Below are 21,057 nucleotides of genomic sequence, written 5' to 3'. Positions count from 1 at the left end.
AAAGAAAATCGCAACGGTCAAAAGAAAATCGCAACGCGAGCTTCCAAGTTCGCAACGCGATTTAGAAGAAAATCGCAATGCGATTGATAGAATCGCAATGCGATTGATAGAATCGCAATGCGATTGATAGAATCGCAATGCGATTGATAGAATCGCAATGCGATTGATAGAATCGCAATGCGATTTATATAATCGCAATGCGATTGAGAGAGTCGCAACGCGATTTAGAAGAAAATCGCAATGCGACTGAGAGAATCGCAATGCGATTTATAGAATCGCAACGTTGAAAATAAAATCGCAACGGTCAAAAGAATAGTTAAAAAAATTTTGTTTCTTAAGAATTTTCTCTAAAAAGATAGTATCCGCGCGGACGTGTCGAAGACACGTATTACCACGACCACGACCACGACCACGACCACGACCACGACCACGACCACGACCACGACCACGACCACGACCACGACCACGACCACGACCCGAGACGAGACGGCGGCGGCGGCGCGCGAGAGTCCCCCTTGTCCTCTTTCACTCAACAAGGAAGTGCAAAATACAAGCCTTAAATATAATTCCCAATAGTGTTTCCAATACTATGTGGGATTGAGCATTACCAACACTTGTTCCCAATATCATTATTCTTCATAAGTTATCATCCATCACAATATGAATTATCGATAATAAATTAATTCATTTTAATAAGTATTTAAAATTATAACTTGATAATACATGAAATAATTCTATTATTAAATAAAAAATATATTTTTTATATTAAAATTATTGAGATAGATATTTACTATAAAGTAAAAGATTTTTTTTTCACGTACAACCTCTATGTGAATTAGTTTCACAATAAGGTATCGGTTATGCATTGGATTCTTTCGTATTAGATGGTCTTTAATAAGATCATCATCATCATTCTTTTGTTCAACAATACCATATATTAATGAGGTATATTGGTTCATTAACACGACTAATTCATATTGTAATGGATGATAACTTATGAAGAATAATGATATTTGGAACAAGTGTTGGTAATGCTCAATCCCACATAGTATTGGAAATACTATTGGGAATGGTATTTAAGGCTTGTATTTTGCACTTCCTTGTTGAGTGAAAGAGGACAAGGGGGACTCTCGCGCGCCGCCGCCGCCGCCGTCTCGTCTCGGGTCGTGGTCGTGGTCGTGGTCGTGGTCGTGGTCGTGGTCGTGGTCGTGGTCGTGGTAATACGTGTCTTCGACACGTCCGCGCGGATACTATCTTTTTAGAGAAAATTCTTAAGAAACAAAATTTTTTTAACTATTCTTTTGACCGTTGCGATTTTCTAAATCGCGTTGCGATTCTCTCAATCGCGTTGCGACTCTCAATCGCATTGCGATTCTATAAATCGCGTTGCGATTCTATAAATCGCGTTGCGATTCTATCAATCGCATTGCGATTTTCTTCTAAATCGCGTTGCGAACTTGGAAGCTCGCGTTGCGATTTTCTTTTGACCGTTGCGATTTTCTTTTTTAACGTTGCGATTTTCTAAATCGCGTTGCGATTTTGATATCGCGTTGCGATTTTATTGGTCATTTTGGCAAATCCAAAAAAAGTTGGTTAAAATCGTATATTATAAGGTATTTTTGGTCACTGAGGCGATTCTCTCTAAAAAATTAGCTCACCATTTTTTTCATATGTAATAGGATAAGGGGAGGTAGGGTAGCAGGCTGCCCCCAACGCTAGATTGAGAACAACTTCCGTAGAAGACCTCCAGCAATTATGAATTGCCCGCCGTGGGACTCGATCCCACGACCTCAAGGTTAAGAACTTTGTGCTCTACCAACTGAACTGGACAGACAATTCCAATATGATAATAATAATATATGTATATAAAAGAATTTAGAATAATTTTCTTTTAAGTAAGATTTCATTCATCTTAATTAATCTGGATCGATCTATGTCGTAATCTGATTTTGGTGGATGAGTCTTCCAACGATGATTTGTTCATACACGAATATTCGAACTCGAAATTTATTTAAACAATACATATGAAGTTATTTATCACTTGAACCAACCCGTTAGTTATTTGATATATATTTATTAGGAGTATAATATAAACTATTATAAGTCTTTAATCCAAATTCTAGAAGTTAGACCACTTTAATTTATATTCCACAATAGAACAGAAATGTTAAGAATATTATGTTCAAATGCAAAGTGGTACGAGAATGACAACTTTAAGTGGGAAATTGATGCAATAAGTGGAGAAAATACATTGGAATTTGAAAGCCATCAATTCCGGTATTTTAAAAGAGATTCGATTTTTCTTCATTGGATTCCTTAATTAATTCAGACCGATGTCGTACATTTAATTTTTTGGAATGAATTTCTTAACACGAATTTTTCACATGCATAAGAACTCGAATATGATATCTTAATTAAGTAGTATTTAGTTGATTGCCGCTTAAACGACCCTCATTGGTCGATATTGAATTTTCTTTACGTATGAATCTGGAATAAAATTTATATATTATAATTAACTTAAAAAATTAATAAAGAGATATTGTTATCTAGATATGTGTGTGTGGTGGAAGTGAGATGCCCTAATTTGTTAGGACATCGCAATTCAAAGTCCATACGATTTGAAGTTTGGCGTCATCCGTGATTCCCATGTGAAGGGTCATTGATATTAATAATTGGCTGGTCAATAAAGTAAAGTGGAGTCTTCACTTGCTGGCGGAATTTAAACGTTATTGTGCGGTTGTTAAGGGAGCATAACGCAAGCTATTCAAAAGATACATTAAATTCATGGGTAAATTACATTAGATACCTATGGACTTTAGACGTCGTATCGTTATATCATTGAACTTTTAATTTTTATCATTATAGTACTGAATTTTGATTTTTATTTCAAGTTATATCATTGAACCGTTAAATTGTTAATAATACGATGACGTGGCTGATAGTTATAGACATGGACACCTCATCAAAACGACGTCGTTTTGAATTGATTGTTAATGATTTAACGTCCTAGTGGTATAACTGAAACGGAAAATTAAAGTTCAGTGTTATAATTGATAATATTAAAGTTCAATGATATCAATTATACAACGCCTAAAGTTTAATGATATATGATACAGTTTATCCTAAATTCATTCACACAAGTATGAAATCAGGAATCAAATAAGAGGACGATGTTAAATGGAAACTTGATATCAAATTGTTATCACTAAAACTAGTGATTAAACTCCGTAATTAAGTCAACAAATAATATTTAAAATTTGGGTAAAGTACACAAATGCTCCCTTGACTATAGGATGTTACTCTGGTGAGTATCATGACTATTTAAGTTACAAAATGATCACTCAACTATTCATATATTCCAAACTCGTCTTTATTCGTCAAAAAAATTGACGTCAGTCTGAGCTGGATGTTAAACTGCTGACTGGAATATGATAAAATTTGATCTCAAAATCTCAAACGACTATCATATCTCAATCAGCATGTTAACGTCCATCTTAAACTACCGTCAACTTTCAACAAAAAGGACGAGTTTAGAAGATATGTTTAGTCGAATAACTATTTTATAACTTTCGATAGTCGATGTATTCAACAAAACAACATCCTATAGCCAGAGTACAATTTTGCAACTTTTAATATTTGAGAAATTCAACAAAATAACATCATATCATTGAGGGACTATTGAGTAGTTTACCTTTAGATTTTTTATAATCCTCTCAAAATATTAAATAGAAATAAAACTCAAGAGAAATCAACAAAATTAAGAATTATATCATGAGAATATAATATAAATATAAAATTTTAAAATTAAAATATTTATTCACAATTATTTATTAAATTGTCGTTAAACAAATTTAGAAATAGCTGAAATCGAAATCCCCTTAACAATATGTTATTATTATTATTATTATTATATTAAAATAATTTTATTGAAATAACTTTAAGAGAACGTTTAATTCACAAAATGTAACATGAACTCGGGCATGCATCTTGCAATATGAAGAGAATAATAAGAACGCATAAACACTGATAAAAAGAAAGCTTAATGAGTCGAGACACTTCAATGTGCTGGAAAAAAAAAGGTAACAGTGACAAAATGGGATGAGAACAGCCTTATTTGTATTCGAATGATGGGACGGGCGGGGCGTCGAAGCTCTCCAAAACCTCGGTTTTACTTCCGCTACTACCTGTTGCCGGTTCCTGCTTCTTTCCACCAAAAAGTCCTCCGAACCATGACGAGGAAGAATTAGATGAGGACGATGATGTTGATGGTGGAGGCGGAGGTGGAGATGAACTGTGTCTAAAACTATCAATTGATGCAGGGGGTTGGTTTGGCAATTGTCCCATTGGATATCCGGGCATTCCGGCTACATTGGGTGCTGGCTCATCGATCATAATAGGCATCTGTGGTTGACTGAGAACTTTATTCAACATGATACCAGCTCCTTCGATCAAGGCAAGCAATATGCCACCAAAAATTGCTGCTCTGGAAGCAGCACCGGGCCCTTGACGCATTGAGAGAAACCCTCCAGTTGCAGCACCGGCTATAATGGAGTTCCAAGGATCTTCTTTCTGTCGGACGTACACCATAGTGCAATCGAAGGTGGAAAATAGGCCGCCCCAAACGGCAAAACTACCACCGACACGAGGAGCATTCATACGCACTGCTTGAGTTCCTCCTATCAACCGAGCACCACTAGGGGAGTTATAAGTGCCTTTCAAGAAGTGGAAGGCTGCACCTCCAACAGCACCCATACCAAAAGCACCACCAATATCGTCAAGAATTCGATCGGGGCATGGCTCCCGCGAAGTTTCCGGGGTTCCCATGGTTCACAATATAGTGCCTTTACTATCAAAAACAACCCAACAAAGTTAAAAGTTCCCTACAGAATTCACCAGTCCAAAAAAATTTCTCAAATTTCCACAAACAAGAAAAACCCAAACAACAAGATGAATAAATAGCTAATCTAGTTTCATTGCAACAAGCGAACGCTATAAATCAAACAAAAATCAACATTCCAGGCATACAAATCAATAAATTAAAGAGTTTAACGTAGTCGGATTCAAATATAAAACCTTCACTAGCTAATATCAGGTAACATGATCAAAGCTACAACACTAAAAGACATAATCAATAGCAGATAAAACCCTAGAAAAATTATAGTATCCAGATGTTAAACAATCAATTTCTAATGCAAACCATAAAATATTTGGGGAAAGGAAAAGCAAAGGCAATGAACTTATAGTTTTGCATGAATGAAACCATCGATTTCTCTTTTTACCTCGACGGCTATCTGCAACCAAACTCTGAGGTCCGGAGAAGGAAAAGGGGATTTGTTTATGTAAATTTTGACTATTTATGAGACAGACGAAAAAGGCGAAGAAACATCAGGCAAACCCTTTTGGGAAAGCAAAGAAATTTGGGTTTGGGGTATTGGGTTGGGTTCACCGTTTCTATTTGATTTATAAGCGGCTCCATGAGTGATCTTTGAGTTTGGGCTTTTATGTCGGTGTTAGCTTCTGAGGTCTCTAGTTCTCCAACAATTTTATTTTAGGTCAAATTCTTTAATTAGTTTATATCATACATAAATTTTAAACTATTTTTATATTTAATTTGATTAAATTAATTATTATGTGTTTTTTTAAAATTTTATTTTGAAAAATGCAAAAGCAAATTCTAGTTAGCCTTATCCTAAGGCTTTAGGCACATGGATTCACAAGCAGGAGCGCTTTGTTGTTCATTTTATTTGATAATGTAAACTTTACGCCTACATTCCTACGTGGATATATATGTTTAGGCATGTTAACCAACTGAATCTTCAGCAAACCGTTTGATGAGAAGTTTATTTACGTTTGTTTATTTATTAAACGAACGAACATGAATAAGATTTTATATTTGTTTAATTAAATGAATGAACACGAACATATGTCTCGTTCGTTCATTTACATTGTGAACTTTCAGTAATCCGTTCATTCATTTATGTTTGTGTATGTTCGTCATTTATGTCCATGTATGTTCGTTTATGTTCGTTCGTTTATATTTAACCCAATCTCCATATCCATTTAAAATATTAAGATTCAATCATTAATATTTTAAAACCCAATAATTTTAAACTTAAATCAATTAAAGAAAATATAAACCATACCCATTTAAAACCCAAATAATTTTAACTTTGAAGTTGTATGTTACATTAATAAATAATGAATTTTATACGGTTATTGTTTCTTACGTTCGTTTACATTCATTTATTGTGTTCGATTATGTTCATTTGTTATGTTTGTGCAATTTCATTTATATTTGTTTATTTCATTTATTGTGTTCGTTTACATTCGTTTTTTGTGTTCGTTTATAATCGTTTACACTTGTTCATTTATATATCTTGTCAACATCTCATTACAAGTTGTGCACGATATACAAAATTTGATTTTGTCTCCAAGCAATTAATCTTTCTACATGTTTAGATATTCGAACGTTAATATTTGATGATTATATTAAATCATGAGTTGAATTAAATCAAATCTAATCCTTAAATAAAAGAAAAACTATCTTAATATGGCACATGAAAGACCATTATGTATTTAGTGGTCACATTAGCTCAAGATTTTATGGACGGGGAGAGTACTCGATTGGGTTGTCAAATATTATGGACCAGGCAGCTAGGTAGAGCGGAGATAAATGTTCAAAGTCCATAACATATCGCACAAAGCTTTATAGATTAGTGTTAAGCAGCTTAATATCACTTAAGGGTTGTTTTGTTTACTTCAGAATGATTAAGTGCTGAATGAATTAAGTGCTGAATGATTCAGAGACTCTAAATGAATTAACTCTGAATGTGACATACTATTTGTTTACTGGCTCTAAATAATTCAGAATGTATTTCTGTACTGAATCATTCATCATTGTTTTGTTGAATTAATCAGCACTGAATCATTCAAATGTGCAAAACAAACGCGCTGAATGCTGAACAATTCAACATTCAACGCTGAATGATTCTATTAAGAGGTAAATAAACAGCTCCTTAGACAAGGGTTTTTTTTTGCTTGTGGAGCCCTAACATTTGCCATTTTCACTTTAAGAGAGCCATTTTCGACCTCTTTTTTTATTTTGAACTTTATTCCTCCCTTTTCTTCTCTTTATTCATCGATATTTATACAAGTTTTATACGATTTGGAAGTACGCAGACGAGAACAACAGGATCAAAAGCTGCAGGAAATATAAAGTGGTAGACTATTGCCACTATTATTGATAACATTTAGATATTCAAGAGACTTGTATATCTGCATCGACTCATGCCGTTTGAGAAACTGCAGCTTGTCCCACCATCTGAATCAAATCCATGACAAAACAATATTTGAAATCAATTTTAGTGCTAAATTAATTACAAATTATAATATAATGGAAACGGAATGGGTCAGAAATGGGAGACCTGAAGATAAACTTCCAGCTTCCTCCTTAGGATCGCGTACTCTTGCTTCACTTGTTGAAAACTCCTAATGCAGCTGTAAAATCAAGACATTGAGTTCACTTTAGTCCCCCTGTTATAGATCATGGGCTATATTTGCTAGACATTTATTTATTAAATATTTATGTTCAATACATATTCGAATATAAATATTTTAGTATAATATTAATACTTGGGACGGCCAACTGCCGATTAAGTAGCAAGCCAACTGGCACTTGCCAGAAAGGACTCAAGTAACCAAAGGTTGCGGATAGAGACAGGTGCATGGTTTTATGTTAAGAGACGAACTTATCAAATTTTAAGGGGACGATAACAGATTATCATATTTTAAATCTTCAGGGCAGGGCAACCGCCGCCAACTCCCTTCAGTCCATCTCCCTGGCTGCGGGCCGAACAAACTGGGGAGACTAGAATGCCAATATCGTTAGTCGGGCAGCCAACGAGCATGCACGGAGCATTCTCAAGTCAAAGACTAGGTATGAATATACCAAGTACGACCCCTATACTCATGTCCTTGTACTTAAAGCTCTTGCTTCTTTATCCCACCGATACCTCTTACCTCATGTTTATTTTACAGGAACCTAACCTTTCCAAGCCCAACTCACCTTCCTCGAGGAATAGTTACAAACCCAAACTACCACAAAAAAGAATCAACAAATAGATTGACGAGTCTTTTGATATATGTGCTAATGGAATTAATTGATGAAAGGAAAAGGAAGTAGACATGAAATTTACCCTTCAGCATTTTCTGCACTGCAGTGTTCTCTGAAAACAGTGCATTCATTCGTCACCTTTTTAGCTCCAATGCTTCAAGAAAATTGCCAAAAAAGAAAGGTTAAGTAACTCAGATTAACATCAATTCAAGTTTAATATTTTTTAAACAAATTAATATCGGTTTCTTAGAGATAGTTACCTAGAGCTGCTTCCCTTGAATTGGTGCATGTAGTCATCCAGTTTATTGAAGTCAATAGGCCTACTGTTCCTGCATGCATGGATTAATCATAGTGAGAAACTTTAATTAGCAGCCGCAATTTATATTAATGACAGTAACGCGTAAATCACATTGATGATTAATAATGAGAATATATGTTGTTGTTCTCCTTACAGTGCATGTTCGATGTTCTGAATCAACCTTGCCGAATCACTGTAAAATAGTGTGACAATTTCTTGTACAAAATTGGGGTTGGCATCGTCCTGCAATTCCTCCAGCTGGATGAATGGCTCGTCTAGATAACCCTACAAACAAGGGATCAAATAGCAAATTTTACTTCATTTAAACATTAAAAAAGATATTACTCAAAATAATAATTTCGAACTATGAATATAAACATTAGTAAATAGTTAGAATTCATGATCATATATGGAGAGAGACCTGATCAAAGAGGGACCTTCTCATGCAGGCAACTTGGTGTTGCAAGCGATTCCTATCCATCCTTGTTTTTTTTTTTTTTGTAAACACAACAGGGGGAAAATATCTGATATGTCAATGATTGGTAGCTCAAGGCCATGTCTATGCCTGGGTATTTATAGTATACGGCTACTCCCTTTTGTAGAGAAAAAGAGGAAGAATAATTGGCCTAAAATGACAAAAGGGAGAATCAAAGGAAATGTTTACGTGTCGAACGATTATCGAATTGGTATATCCATTTAGATTTTTATTTCCTTTATTAAAATAAGATTTTTTTTTTTATGAAATGGAGATATTATCTTTCATTTTTACTATACTAGCCAGACTAACCCTTGAGGGTAACGTTATTTAGACTTATAATAAAATTTTGTGTGAATTACATTCTCTTCCTACAAGAATGTGACCATTGGCAAAACAAACACAAGCGAGAAAATTAATTTTGGCAATTTCCCCCCTTGGATTCTTTATGAATTGACAACTCCTACTAAAGCTAAACACCTTTTGATACAGGGGACGGGGCTAACCAAAATTGCAGTATCTGAGAACCATGTTGACATTATATTCAATCCCAGCTGTCGAACGTCACTGGGAAAACCTTCCCCAAAGGTTTCATTATAGGAGAAAATATATTTAAATCCCGTAATAAAATTTGAGATTTAATCTTTATATTTAAATGGTTAAATGGGAACCTATTAAGTGACTTAGATGGTAAAAAAGAGTGTTATTCTTCCTAAAGGTCTCGGATTCGAACAACTACGTCTATAAGATGAGTGTGCATCCATTGTCGATTGACAGAAAATACTGACGGTATTAAAGATTTGATTAGAAATTTTGAATTGAAAAATAAGAGAAGTCATTTTTCAACTTTAAGTATAGAGATTAAATCTCATTTTTTGGGTTAAAATATAGGGGTTAGCGACATACTCTGACCTATAATATAACATGTCCACCGTCAAAAACCAATACCAGATTCGGTAAGACACAAGGTATTTATTAGGACTTACAAGTCATTGGTTAGAAGCATCAAGCATCCTCCGACCCATTGGTCAAATTCATAAACCAATTGCATATTGCTCCTTCAAGTAATATGAGGACCACAAGGTCGATTATTCGAACTATTCAACTAACTAAGCATTTAGGTATGCACTCAAAAAACTATAACTCTTGTGAAGAACTCAAAGCTCTAGATAATCCCATTATTACTATAAGTTCAAAACTCGAAACATGGAAACGCATGGCAGTTCCTAACTATTAAGTAGGTAAAGTATAACATGCGAATAATTCGTGTCACTTATAGAAAAGATGATTCTTAATCTCTACAACTTTTAAGGGCACTGGTTCAGATAAATCTTTCAGAGTGAGCTAAATGTACAGTCAGATAGATAATAGTAAAGAAATATTAATCAATATTGACCTAGCAACTATATGTGCAATATGTTTACAAAAGTTACAGCCTTCAACAAATCCTTAGTCTGTGAACAGTTGCCGTCAAATTGGATACGGTTACAAATACTACAGTTTATTATAAGCATAAAGCACCTATGGCAATGAGTTGTATTACCAAAACTATGATTTCCTACAGCCTTGACCTTAGTTTGTTTTAATAGTTAATAGGATTGTTCTGAGTGGAAACGCTTGTAACAAGAGAAAATTAAAATACCAGAAGGATGCAGAAAGGATCACGATTCATGAGGCAACCTAAAGAGGGAAATAGAAAGACCGAGATTATGTTGATGATTGGAATGAGAACGTTACCTTTACAGTGAGTATACATTGGTCCTTGTCTCGTATCTCTGTCCGTCCCTCCTGTGAAACTGTCTGCAAAAAGTTAAAGAAGAAGAGTTGAGAAGGATGCCTCCTTTATTCCTTTGCCACCCATTGAAGAGATAGTGGGAGAGAAAGAGGATAGAAGGGTATTTTACATGGCCATTTTCCTCTCTGTCTCTCTCAGACGGTCTTTTATAGATGCTTGATCACATCTTCTCCTTCGTTAAAGAAAATGCTGAGGACACGTGGAATTGGATGAGAATATGGATTGTTGATTTTGACTTTCACTGGGAGGATCAATATTCGCTTTTCTGTCATCGGTTCCTATGCTGATAAGAATCTCACCATGGACATGATAAACACTACATGCAATGACAGGTTTGCTTCTAGCAAAGATGGAGCTTCCAAAGCACAATTCTCAAAAACCCAAATTCTGAAGTTTCTGAACTTAGCCAAGACTTAATCTATACTAGTTCTGAAAAGCTAGATGAACCTTTATATATTTAATCCCATTCAAATCATTTAGGGTAAATATACTTGGAACGACTCGGGAAACTTCAGAGGGTACTTTCTAAGTTGTCTAACCAAAGCATACAATGGTAACTTAATCACAGCAACCACTTGAAACTAAAATTCACCTCGACGACAAAAGCACGCTTGTTTTGCACTAAAATAATCAGTGGTAACTTAACCAGCAGTTCAGCAAGTTTCATTAGCTGAAGTCAGAAAAGGATTTCTCAATAATAGAAGAAAAATGACAGTTTATAGAAGATTGGTATTTGCTTCCACTCAAAAAGAGTTCAAATTTTAATTAGGCTCGTTGTGTTTTATCTAAATAAATTTGTCTTGGGAAAAAAGCAATAAAGCCCCAACTTTAAACAACATTAAGGGAAATAAATAGCACTTGTCTGGAAAGGAGAGGTAGAGGAAACCTCATCAAACAAAATGTGGGCCTCCAAAAAAGTAGCCCTTTCACTCATTTAGAACATTTCAACGGGTATATTCCCCAAAAATATGGTGGGCGATGATGCATCATCTAAAAGTCACGTTAAGGTTTGTATACAAATCACTTTACTCATCTTTGCAAGAATCTCATTGCCTGGTAGACATTATTGAGAGTAGCATCAGCTATGTCTGCAGCTTTAGTATCCCCTTCTGCCAAAACTCAGTCCAAATAAGTTGGATCAGAAATAATTTCTTCATAACGAACCTGCAAAAGTTGAAAACCTCACTAATGATGGGGACACCTCAGTGGATGATAAGCCGATAGCATCAACCAAATGATTGGGCCAAATGTGATCAAGACATTGGCTGAAAACAGCTTCGTACACATCAAGCAAAAAAAATCTCCATGCATCTAGAAATTATTTATGAAAAGAACCACATCCATCACTAAAGTCAAACATGGAATCTAATCAAAACATTGGCACCAATCAACGCTTCGTATAACTAGATTTTATTTTTAGGTTTGTTAGACTGCCTAGACTAAAGTAGAATCTTCTTAACAATTGTCAGTAATCATTTAATAAAATGTTTGACTTCTAAGATTGACCAAACAGTTGACATTAGATAGCCAGGACACACTAAATCTCACACATCAAGAAGGCTTCTACTGCTAAATTGCAGTGGAACCCCCCTACACTCAGCTTAGGAGTTACAACTGAATCAAAGTGACCATGTTAATCACTTATATGATCGACAAACGATTTTTTAATAAGTGGTTTTGAAAATGTTTACCGAATATAAAATCAGAAATAAACTCATGCCATATTTTTATAAGGCTGAAAAGTAAATATTAAACCGCATACAGTGTATAATCGAGACCATACTTTTGATAGCCAAACTGGTCCTATATCTGGAAAATCTGAAAAAGAAAGACAGAAATAGAGCGAGCTACAAGGCTCAATGTGTCCTCTAAAATTTCAAGCATAAAATAATAAACAAAATAATATTCGATCAATATTAGCTATTAGCTGACCCTATTCCCATATATAATGGGGTGAGGGGGAGGTAAGGTAGTAGGTTGCCCCCAACGGGTTGAGAGCAGCTTCCGTGGAAGACCTCCGGCAATCAGAATTATGAATTGCCCACCGTAGGACTCGATCCCACGACCACAAGGTTAAGAGCCTTGCGCTCTAAAGGATGAGGGGTGCAACACGAGGACTTCCCAGGAGGTCACCCAACCTTACATTTCGTTCCGAATCAACAGAATATGCACATTACCTTACAATAAGACATCGAAAACTGAATACCAAAATCAGAATGAGAATTTAGCCCTCATATGAGGATCCCAAACAAAGTCGGGACGGAGATATAATCTCATGCAGATGTAAGAACGGGGAACTAATCTCATGCAGATGTCAGAATGGGGAATTAATCCCATGTAGATGTCAGAACGGGGGTATTAATCTCATGCAGATGTTAGAATGGGGAATTAATCCCATGCAGATGTCAGAACGGGGAACGAGGTCCCATGCACAATCAGGATGGGGATTATGCACTCCATAGAGGATCCCATGCATATACCATAAATGCATCAACATGCAAATTAATGATGATACAATATTCAGAAGTCAAATATGTCGCATATATATAAATATATATATAATCAGATCACAAACATTAAAAGTTTCACAAGATTAGCAATCACATTCTATCTTTTACTCAATTCAGAACAAGCTTATATTTACCATCACAATGCTTTTGGGAATTTAAGTAAGAAATAAAAAGTTAACCCCATTTGAAATCTATGATCCGCTTAGTCTGGAATGCTATAAATTATTTATCATCTTAAAACTGATACAATTATATGTGAGCAAAAAATCTTCCTTAAAATTCATTCTTCAATAGAATTCAACTTTAATTCCATTCCAAGCTAACCATAAGCAAAAGTTATTACAAATTAGCAAATCGCAGTCCAGCTTCGTAACAATTAAGAACAAGCTTGAAGTTCATTCTCTAATGTAATGAATTCAACTTTAATCTGGTTCCAAACAGGCCATAAGCAAAGTTAATCCATATTAGCAATCAGATTTTGGCCATTTTAACTCTTATATTCATTTAGTCTAGAATGCAACAAAACCATTATCTAAAAAAATCCATAAAATCACACGTGAGCAAATCTCCCATAAAATTCATTCTCTAACGCAATGAATTCAACTTTAATCTAGGTTAACAATCACATTCTGGCTTTTCAACAATTCAGAACAAGCTTATGTTTACCATTACGTTGACGATAAAACAAAATACTAAATCCTAAAGATCCATTTCACTAACTCTATTTGAAATAAGATGAGGAAAGAAGTATAAAAAATGGGATTACCTGACCGAGGTGGAAGAAGTCCCGGGAACAGCTTGCTGCGAGAGCGAGGCAGTGCAGCGGCAACGGAAACCAGCGCCATTGTCTCCAATTATAGCACGGTTATTACGGATGAATCCAGGCCGTTTCATGTATTTACTTCCAAGTCCACCACACGACCTGATTTAGTACAAACGCCAAAACAAGAATGTAAACATGAGAAAATAAATAAAAATACAAAAAAAAAAAACTATGGATCTAACCATGAAGAGAGAAGAAGAGAGTACATACACTGACGATGAGAGGCGGTGAGATGAATTGGAAAGGATGAGAAGTTGAGAGAGAACTGTACGCCCCATATTTTCTCCTTGTTGTTTAAAAAAAATTGTTTTGGGAAAAAGGATTTATCCAGCAAAAACGAGCGTGAAACCAAACCGCGCGATGAGAGCTGTGTGAAGAGATTGGCCCGTTCAGTTACGTGCTGTTTCTTTGGCGGCCTTAGGATTATTTTTCATTAAATATACATTTTGGGACGTGAATTTGGCTTTAACTAGCAATTTAGTACTTAAAAACTTTTTTAGGCTCAATTCGGCACTTGAATATCACTTTCAGATTCAAACTAGTTTGAATTTAATTCTCTAATTAAAATAATTCATGTATAGTAAGTACCAATTTAAATTAAAAAGTAAAATTTAAATATACATTTGAATAAAAATCAAATTAGATACCTAATTAGATAAATAAATTATAATTACAAAATTGAACCTTAAAATAATTCATGGTTAATATAGTTCATTTAGATCAAAAAACAAACAAGAACTAATTTAGTACTTAAAAACTTTTTTAGGTCCAATTAGAAACATGAAATTCGCTTTTAGACTCAAATCAACATTTGAACTTGATTCATAGTTAAAATAATTCATTTATTATAAATACCAATTTAGATCAAAAGGTGAAGTTCAAATATCAATTTGAATAGAAAAATCAAGTTTAGGTATCTAATTGGAGAAAAAATTTATAGTTATCAATTTAAACCTTAAAATGGTTCATTTATCCCAAGTACCAATTAAAACTAAAAAATGAAGTTCAGGTATCAATTTGAATATGAAAATCAAACTCAAATACCTAATTGGATAAAAAAAAAAAACTATAGCTACCGAAATTAACTTTTAATTCAAGTTCATATTTTTAATTGAACAGAAAAGGTGTTTTGGTATCAAATTGCATCCTAAAACTAAGTTTAGGTACTAAATATTTATTTACCTTTTAATTTTCTTGGACCTCGTTGCACACTTTTTTTAGGAAAATTATACATTTAGTACCTAAATTATTAATTTTGGTTTATTTTAGTACTTAAACTTTTATTTTTTTCAAAATCATACTTCACTTTTAGTTTTTGTTTCATTTTAGTACCTTGTCGTTAAAAACTTAATGGTCATGGCACATTTTTATGGGTAAATTGCATTATTCATCATTCAACTATATTCCCACTCTTATTTTGATCACTAAAGTTTACTTTTTTTTTATTTTATTACTTAGCTTTCAAATTATTCCGAATTACTCTAACTTTCAAACTTTTTTTAATTATATAAAAATAATAATAAAAATGTTATGTCACAAAAATAATTAATAAAATAAATTAGAGTGATTAAAATATGAGCAATTTGAAAGTTGAATAGTTAAGTTGAAATTTTTTAAACTTTAGTATCAAAATACGAGTGAGAAGATAATTGAGGGATGAATGATGTAGTTTACCCATAGAAAAAGCAGTGGCCTCAAGTTTTTAATGCGTGATAATAAAATGAAACAAAAACTAAACGTTGAGTATTATTTTTATAAAATTAAAAGTTTAGATACTTAAACGGATTAAAATTAATTATTTAGGTACTAAATACGTAATTTACCCAAGTATCAAGGTAAACAAATCAGTTTAATGATGGGAGAAAACTTGTGATTCATTTCAAAGCATAACAGAACTCTCGCAAAATTTATTAATGGAATGAAAAACAATAAATAGACCGTAATACAATATTTAAGCCATTACAAGAGCAAAACACAAAACGAAGCTTATGCTAGCAAATCGCTGACAAACAAAACACGTGACGGCTCTACTTCAATTTCAAGTCTCAACGGTAGGTTCTGTATCGTGGGCCTCTCGGCATACTTAACCAGATCCTTAGGCTGAGGCAGGTGAGAAGCCAGACCTACAACAAACAATCAAACAACACATTAATGAATGGATTAACATATAGAGGGTAATGATTTTAAGAGCTTAAACAAATTGTATAAAAGTATCACTCACCAAGTTCATATGCCATGGCAGCGACCTTAGCAGCTATGTTGGCTGATATCTTTCTGATATCGGAGAATGGCGGGTAAATCATTCCCTTCTCGTAGTGTTCCTCCGTCACTTGTGCAGCCAAAGCTTCGGCTGCGTTACAGAAAAAAGGGAGTACCGTTAGGGTCCGGTCGGTCGAGTTTACGATACAAACTAGGAGGGATTGCACCAGAATTGCACTTACAGGCTGCTAAAAGCATGTCGTCGTGAACACGAATCGCGCCGGAAATAATGACACCCAACCCGAATCCGGGGAAGATGTGAGCATTGTTTGCCTGAAATGACATCAAACAAGTAGACAACAACTAGTGTAAGAAAAATCTGGGTGCAAGCAAACTTCAAACTTGAAAAATAGTTTTGAGGTTTGATGATTGAACCTGGCCAGGCACGAAGACTTTGCCATTGTATTCGAAGGTGTCAAATGGCTTCCACTGGCAAAGATTGTACGACCCTGCAAATAAAAAAAATGAAAAAAAAGGTAAATATTGTATGAAGAAAGACTACTTTTACCTGATATTTTACTACATTGAATGTCATATATATATATATATATATATATGTATACCTTGGTCCATGTGTATGCTTCTTCTGCTGTATATTCCGCTTGTGAGGTAGGGTTAGACAGAGCCATGACAAGAGGTTTCTGCAAGTTTAAATCAACCATTACGATTAGTGCAAAGGTCTTTGTTCGAGACCGACATGGCGTGGACATGCATAGAGAGATAATGAACCTCATTCAAGGATGCCATGGCCTCAACAACCTCCTTGATGAATTGTTTTCCAGCACCAGATTTTCCAATCAGGATAGTTGGCTTGATTGCCTGATTAATCAATACACATGTAAGAAGGAAGGAAAGCACACGTATGTTTTTCGAGTTTTGGTGGATGATTCAAGACAAGATATACACACCTTGACAGCATCTAAGAGTGTGTTGACTGGTTCATGTTCATGAGCCCAAGGTTTCTTGAAGTGCTGAAGCTACTCCTTGCGAGGGTCGACAATCAATCCCTTTGAGTCTACGAGCCAAATCTTCTTGCGGTTCTCTTCGATCGGGTTTCCAGTCTGTCAAGAAAAAGTACATTAAGCCATGAACCTTTTTCCAAGGAAACAAATATATTCCATTAGGGCTCTTGGCTCATTAACACATTAAAAATAACCAGCTCACTTGAAAATAGAAAGCCCATACTTTTCTGGTAAACCTGGCCTTACTTAAGAAATCTAGTATTTTATCCCATTAGATCAACCGATTGTTAGTTATCAACTTTGATTATTATCAAGTTGCTTGATATTTGAATTTGATGTTGGGAATTCAAGTGGCACAAATCCTTTATCCCTAAATGAATTCAATGTATTCCATTAGGACTCTTGGCTCATTAACACATAACCAGCTCACTTGATAATAGAAAGCCGATACTTTTCTGGTAAATTACTTCTATAACTATTAAATTATGGAGTGGATTATATTTTGACCACTAAAAAATATTAATTAAATCATTAAAGTTTAAATTTAATTTAATTTAAATCGGGGTCCTAAACTTTTGAATATTTCAAATTCATACGAAAATATGAATTATTATTATTTTTAGAAATCTTAGGTTTAAATATCAACGACTACAAGGGTGATTAAACGTTCATTATCAAATGATTAAAAATACTTAGAACATATATATTTATTACAAATAATTATAAATAAAACATTTATCAACGATAGAAGAAAGAATACATCAAACCACAAAACCTAATAAATATATATAATTGTGCGGATACAATAAACTTAGTTGAATAAATCTATACATTTATGTTGAGTTTATTTCTTCATTAAACATTTTAGACCTAACTAAATATAATTTGAATCACAAACCCTAACACAAAATAAAACTGTTTCCCAATGTCATGAAAAATCTATGCTCCTCTCTCTCTCTCTCTCTCTCTTGTTGATTGCAACTTGCAGGTTAAATATTTTGTGCAGTCCATGTTCTTTTTCCCAAAAGTTTATACTGAAAATTACGTCTATATATAAGTTAAATCTCTATCCTCTTTTCCCATTTCACTTCTCCCTTAGCTTATTAATCCAGCCATAGCACCGAATATGGAAACCAAAAACGCTACTGTCAGCAAGCCTCGACGTCTTTCAATGGAGGGTCTCCGGAGAACGATATCCGACATATCGTTGGAGCTGAGCAAAGAAACCATCGACGCGGCGGCACAGCAGCTTCCGCGCATATCGGAAGTGGAGGACGCCAGCTGCGAGTGCTGCGGCTTGTACGAGGAGTGCACTCCCGACTACATCAACCAAGTTCGAGACAAGTTCTCGGGGAAACTGGTGTGCGGGCTCTGCGCCGAGGCTATCAACGAAGAGACGCAGAAAAACGGGGGAAAAAGGAAGAAGCTTTGAAAGACCATATGAGTGCTTGCTTGAGGTTCAATCGGTTCGATCGGACTCACCCCGTGCTGTACCAAGCCGAGGCCATGAGACAAATCTTGAAGAAGAGCTCGGGAATTCGGGCTAAGTCGATGAGTCCTAGAGACCGAAGTGGTCCGAACAAGGGTGCTATCGCCAGGAGCTCGAGTTGTATGTCGGCTATCGCCGAGGGGATTGGTGACCGGGTGTAACCACCATTTTTTTATTTTTTTTATCATTATTTTATTATTTTATAAAAAATGTTAAAAAAATGTATTAGTTGGGGGTTATAATAACCCCAACAGCTATGTACCAGGATCCGCCCTTTTCTCGGAAAATCTGGAAAATAGAAGGTGACATTTTTTTTACTCCATTTTCTTTGGCTCCATTTCTCTATCTTTTTCTTTCCTTTTCTCGGGTGAACTGCAAAGAATAGGGAGTGGCCACCGTTGATCGGTTGCCGGCGAGAAAGAATAATAGTGATCACATATTAGGATATCGCGGAGGGGATTGGTGACCAGGCAACGGTGAATTAAGAATCATGTATGTCGAATGATTCTTACGTTTAAACATATTAGGATTTGAACTCAAATCTTAAAATTTAATATTCGACACGAAAGAAGATCTGTAACTAGTTTCTTTCAGTTGTGCTTGAATAACTGATCGTATGTTGTACCTGTATATTTGGACCACGGAGTGACTTGTAATTGTATTGTGAATATGTTTACTGAAGCTACCATCATTTGTCTTTCTACATATATTTATAATATAGTATGCTTAATCATGTATATCATTTGTCTTTCAGAATTCGGAGGTCTCTTACGGAAGCTGCTCTCAACTTGGTGTTGGGGGTAGCCTACTATCTTACCTCCCCTTACCCCATACATATGGGAAAAAGGGACAGCCAAAGTTATCACGTAAACAATTTAAATATGACATTATAAAAAGAACAATCAATATCAATAAAATTTAAGAGGATCATTTTCTCAATGCGTTAAAATTAAATTATTTATATATATATATATATTTATTTTGATTTACGTATTTTAAATATACATCATGTCGGATTTAAGTTGGGCATTTAACACCCAATATAATGGCTGAAAAGAGTCGAATGATACAATACTGATAACTAAAGGACTTATTTAAAATATTTTGAATTTGGGAGACTAATTTGAAATATAAACCATAATATGATGATGTATAATACGATTAAGTCATTGTTTCTTTGATCCTTCGTTTGGGCTCATAAATTGATATTCATATAAGGTTGTTGGCCCATATACAGTTCCTTCTACAATGTTTTGGATTCAACTTCTTTTCCTAAAAGTTGCTACAAAGAAGGATCGTTTATTACTTGAAAATGGAGGGAGAGGGTTAAGCCCATAAAAGTTAAGATTAGCCCATAAATATATACATACATACATACATACATACACACACACAGACACACACACGCACACGCACACGCACACGCACACGCACACACACACACACATATTCTGTTATACAATGTAAAATTATTTTAATTTTATATAAATTTAAGATTGTTAGATGAAGAAAAATAGATGGATGAGATTAACAGTAGAAAATGAGAAGATATCCAACGATCATAAATATGTATAAAATTAAAAAGTTTTACATTGTGATATATATATATATTTGAATAGAAGCCCCTATTATTATTAAAAAGTAAAAATATCCAAAATTACAATTTACAACTATCATAGTAAACTAAATACATAATTTGGACAATTTTCTATAACATTGAAACTAACCATTTTAGATCATATAGGGATGATACATGAAAAAGGTTAAAAATCCAACCAAAAGACTCAAATGAAAAAAATAGATTCGAATAAATTTGAATGTATCGGAAAACGAATCACAAAAGGAGATTAAACTATTGAAAGACCACTGAGAACCTCAAATCATATAAGAGCATTCGTGAGAAACTATCCACGAATACAAATTCGCATATCTAAATTCAATCCGAGAATCCATAGCAGAGAAGATCAACAATATTATAAATAAGCATCATCTTAATTTGTCGTGACGTCGTCAAATCCAGCCCTGAAAAACATAAAATAAAAAAAACGCCAAAAGGACCGAATAAGAAGACAAAAAAGGTGTCACAAAATATAGAAAAACATTCCAATAAGATAAATAATAATGTGTCATAAAACTAAAATTATTCTTACTAAAAAATTAAGAAAAAACTAATTATTCTTAAACGATTAAAGGTCAAAATTAAAAAAAAATTAGTTTAATTGATAACCGATAAATCAACCCATGAACTTTGGCTAGATACGTTATGTTATATATAAATTATAATTTCATGTAATTTTATACATCAAATTTTAATTCAATTCAATTTTTACAAA

At 34.3% G+C, this 21,057-nt stretch overlaps 3 protein-coding genes and 2 pseudogenes across 8 annotated transcripts; 1 reads left to right on the top strand and 4 right to left on the bottom strand.

The window, feature by feature from the left end:
* Positions 1 to 4,019: 4,019 nt before the first annotated feature.
* On the bottom strand, positions 4,020 to 5,395 carry LOC120141364 (mitochondrial import inner membrane translocase subunit TIM17-2-like). 2 transcript variants are annotated; one of them, XM_039156262.1, is made up of 2 exons: positions 5,280 to 5,395; positions 4,020 to 4,846 (listed from the first exon to the last, which is right to left on the bottom strand). In XM_039156262.1, exon 2 carries the CDS (start codon positions 4,822 to 4,824, stop codon positions 4,111 to 4,113), a length of 714 nt encoding a protein of 237 aa, XP_039012193.1. In that variant the 5' UTR covers positions 4,825 to 4,846; positions 5,280 to 5,395; the 3' UTR covers positions 4,020 to 4,110. The 2 variants fall into 2 exon arrangements, with proteins under 2 accessions (XP_039012193.1, XP_039012194.1); XM_039156263.1 differs by having other exon boundaries at positions 4,020 to 4,841; positions 5,280 to 5,379.
* Positions 5,396 to 7,073: 1,678 nt separating this feature from the next.
* Positions 7,074 to 9,441, bottom strand: LOC120141334 (histidine-containing phosphotransfer protein 4-like). Of its 5 annotated transcripts, none has more exons than XM_039156245.1 (7): positions 9,366 to 9,441; positions 8,833 to 8,902; positions 8,566 to 8,696; positions 8,374 to 8,442; positions 8,196 to 8,267; positions 7,425 to 7,497; positions 7,074 to 7,321 (listed from the first exon to the last, which is right to left on the bottom strand). In XM_039156245.1, the coding sequence occupies exons 2-7, from the start codon at positions 8,890 to 8,892 to the stop codon at positions 7,286 to 7,288; spliced, it is 441 nt and encodes a 146-aa protein (XP_039012176.1). In that variant the 5' UTR covers positions 8,893 to 8,902; positions 9,366 to 9,441; the 3' UTR covers positions 7,074 to 7,285. The 5 variants fall into 5 exon arrangements, 4 of the variants coding, with proteins under 4 accessions (XP_039012176.1, XP_039012175.1, XP_039012177.1 ...); XM_039156244.1 differs by having other exon boundaries at positions 7,076 to 7,321; positions 8,833 to 9,004; positions 9,367 to 9,440; XR_005517764.1 differs by having other exon boundaries at positions 7,284 to 7,321; positions 7,425 to 7,542; positions 8,833 to 9,004; positions 9,367 to 9,440.
* Positions 9,442 to 11,515: 2,074 nt separating this feature from the next.
* LOC120141330 lies at positions 11,516 to 14,327 on the bottom strand. The gene is made up of 3 exons (XM_039156242.1): positions 14,225 to 14,327; positions 13,958 to 14,113; positions 11,516 to 11,845 (listed from the first exon to the last, which is right to left on the bottom strand). Exons 1-3 carry the CDS (start codon positions 14,290 to 14,292, stop codon positions 11,764 to 11,766), a joined length of 306 nt encoding a protein of 101 aa, XP_039012173.1. The 5' UTR covers positions 14,293 to 14,327; the 3' UTR covers positions 11,516 to 11,763.
* A 1,597-nt stretch (positions 14,328 to 15,924) lies between these two features.
* LOC120141329 lies at positions 15,925 to 17,346 on the bottom strand (annotated as a pseudogene).
* A 1,015-nt stretch (positions 17,347 to 18,361) lies between these two features.
* Positions 18,362 to 19,209, top strand: LOC120141356 (annotated as a pseudogene).
* The last annotated feature ends 1,848 nt before the right edge of the window (positions 19,210 to 21,057 follow it).

Source organism: Hibiscus syriacus, unplaced genomic scaffold (assembly GCF_006381635.1).
Source record: "Hibiscus syriacus cultivar Baekdansim isolate YM2019G1 unplaced genomic scaffold, ASM638163v2 tig00110796_pilon, whole genome shotgun sequence".
NCBI classification, from domain to species: domain Eukaryota; kingdom Viridiplantae; phylum Streptophyta; class Magnoliopsida; order Malvales; family Malvaceae; genus Hibiscus; species Hibiscus syriacus.
Note: the sequence above shows the minus strand (reverse complement) of the source record. Positions and strands in the feature narration are given on the sequence as shown.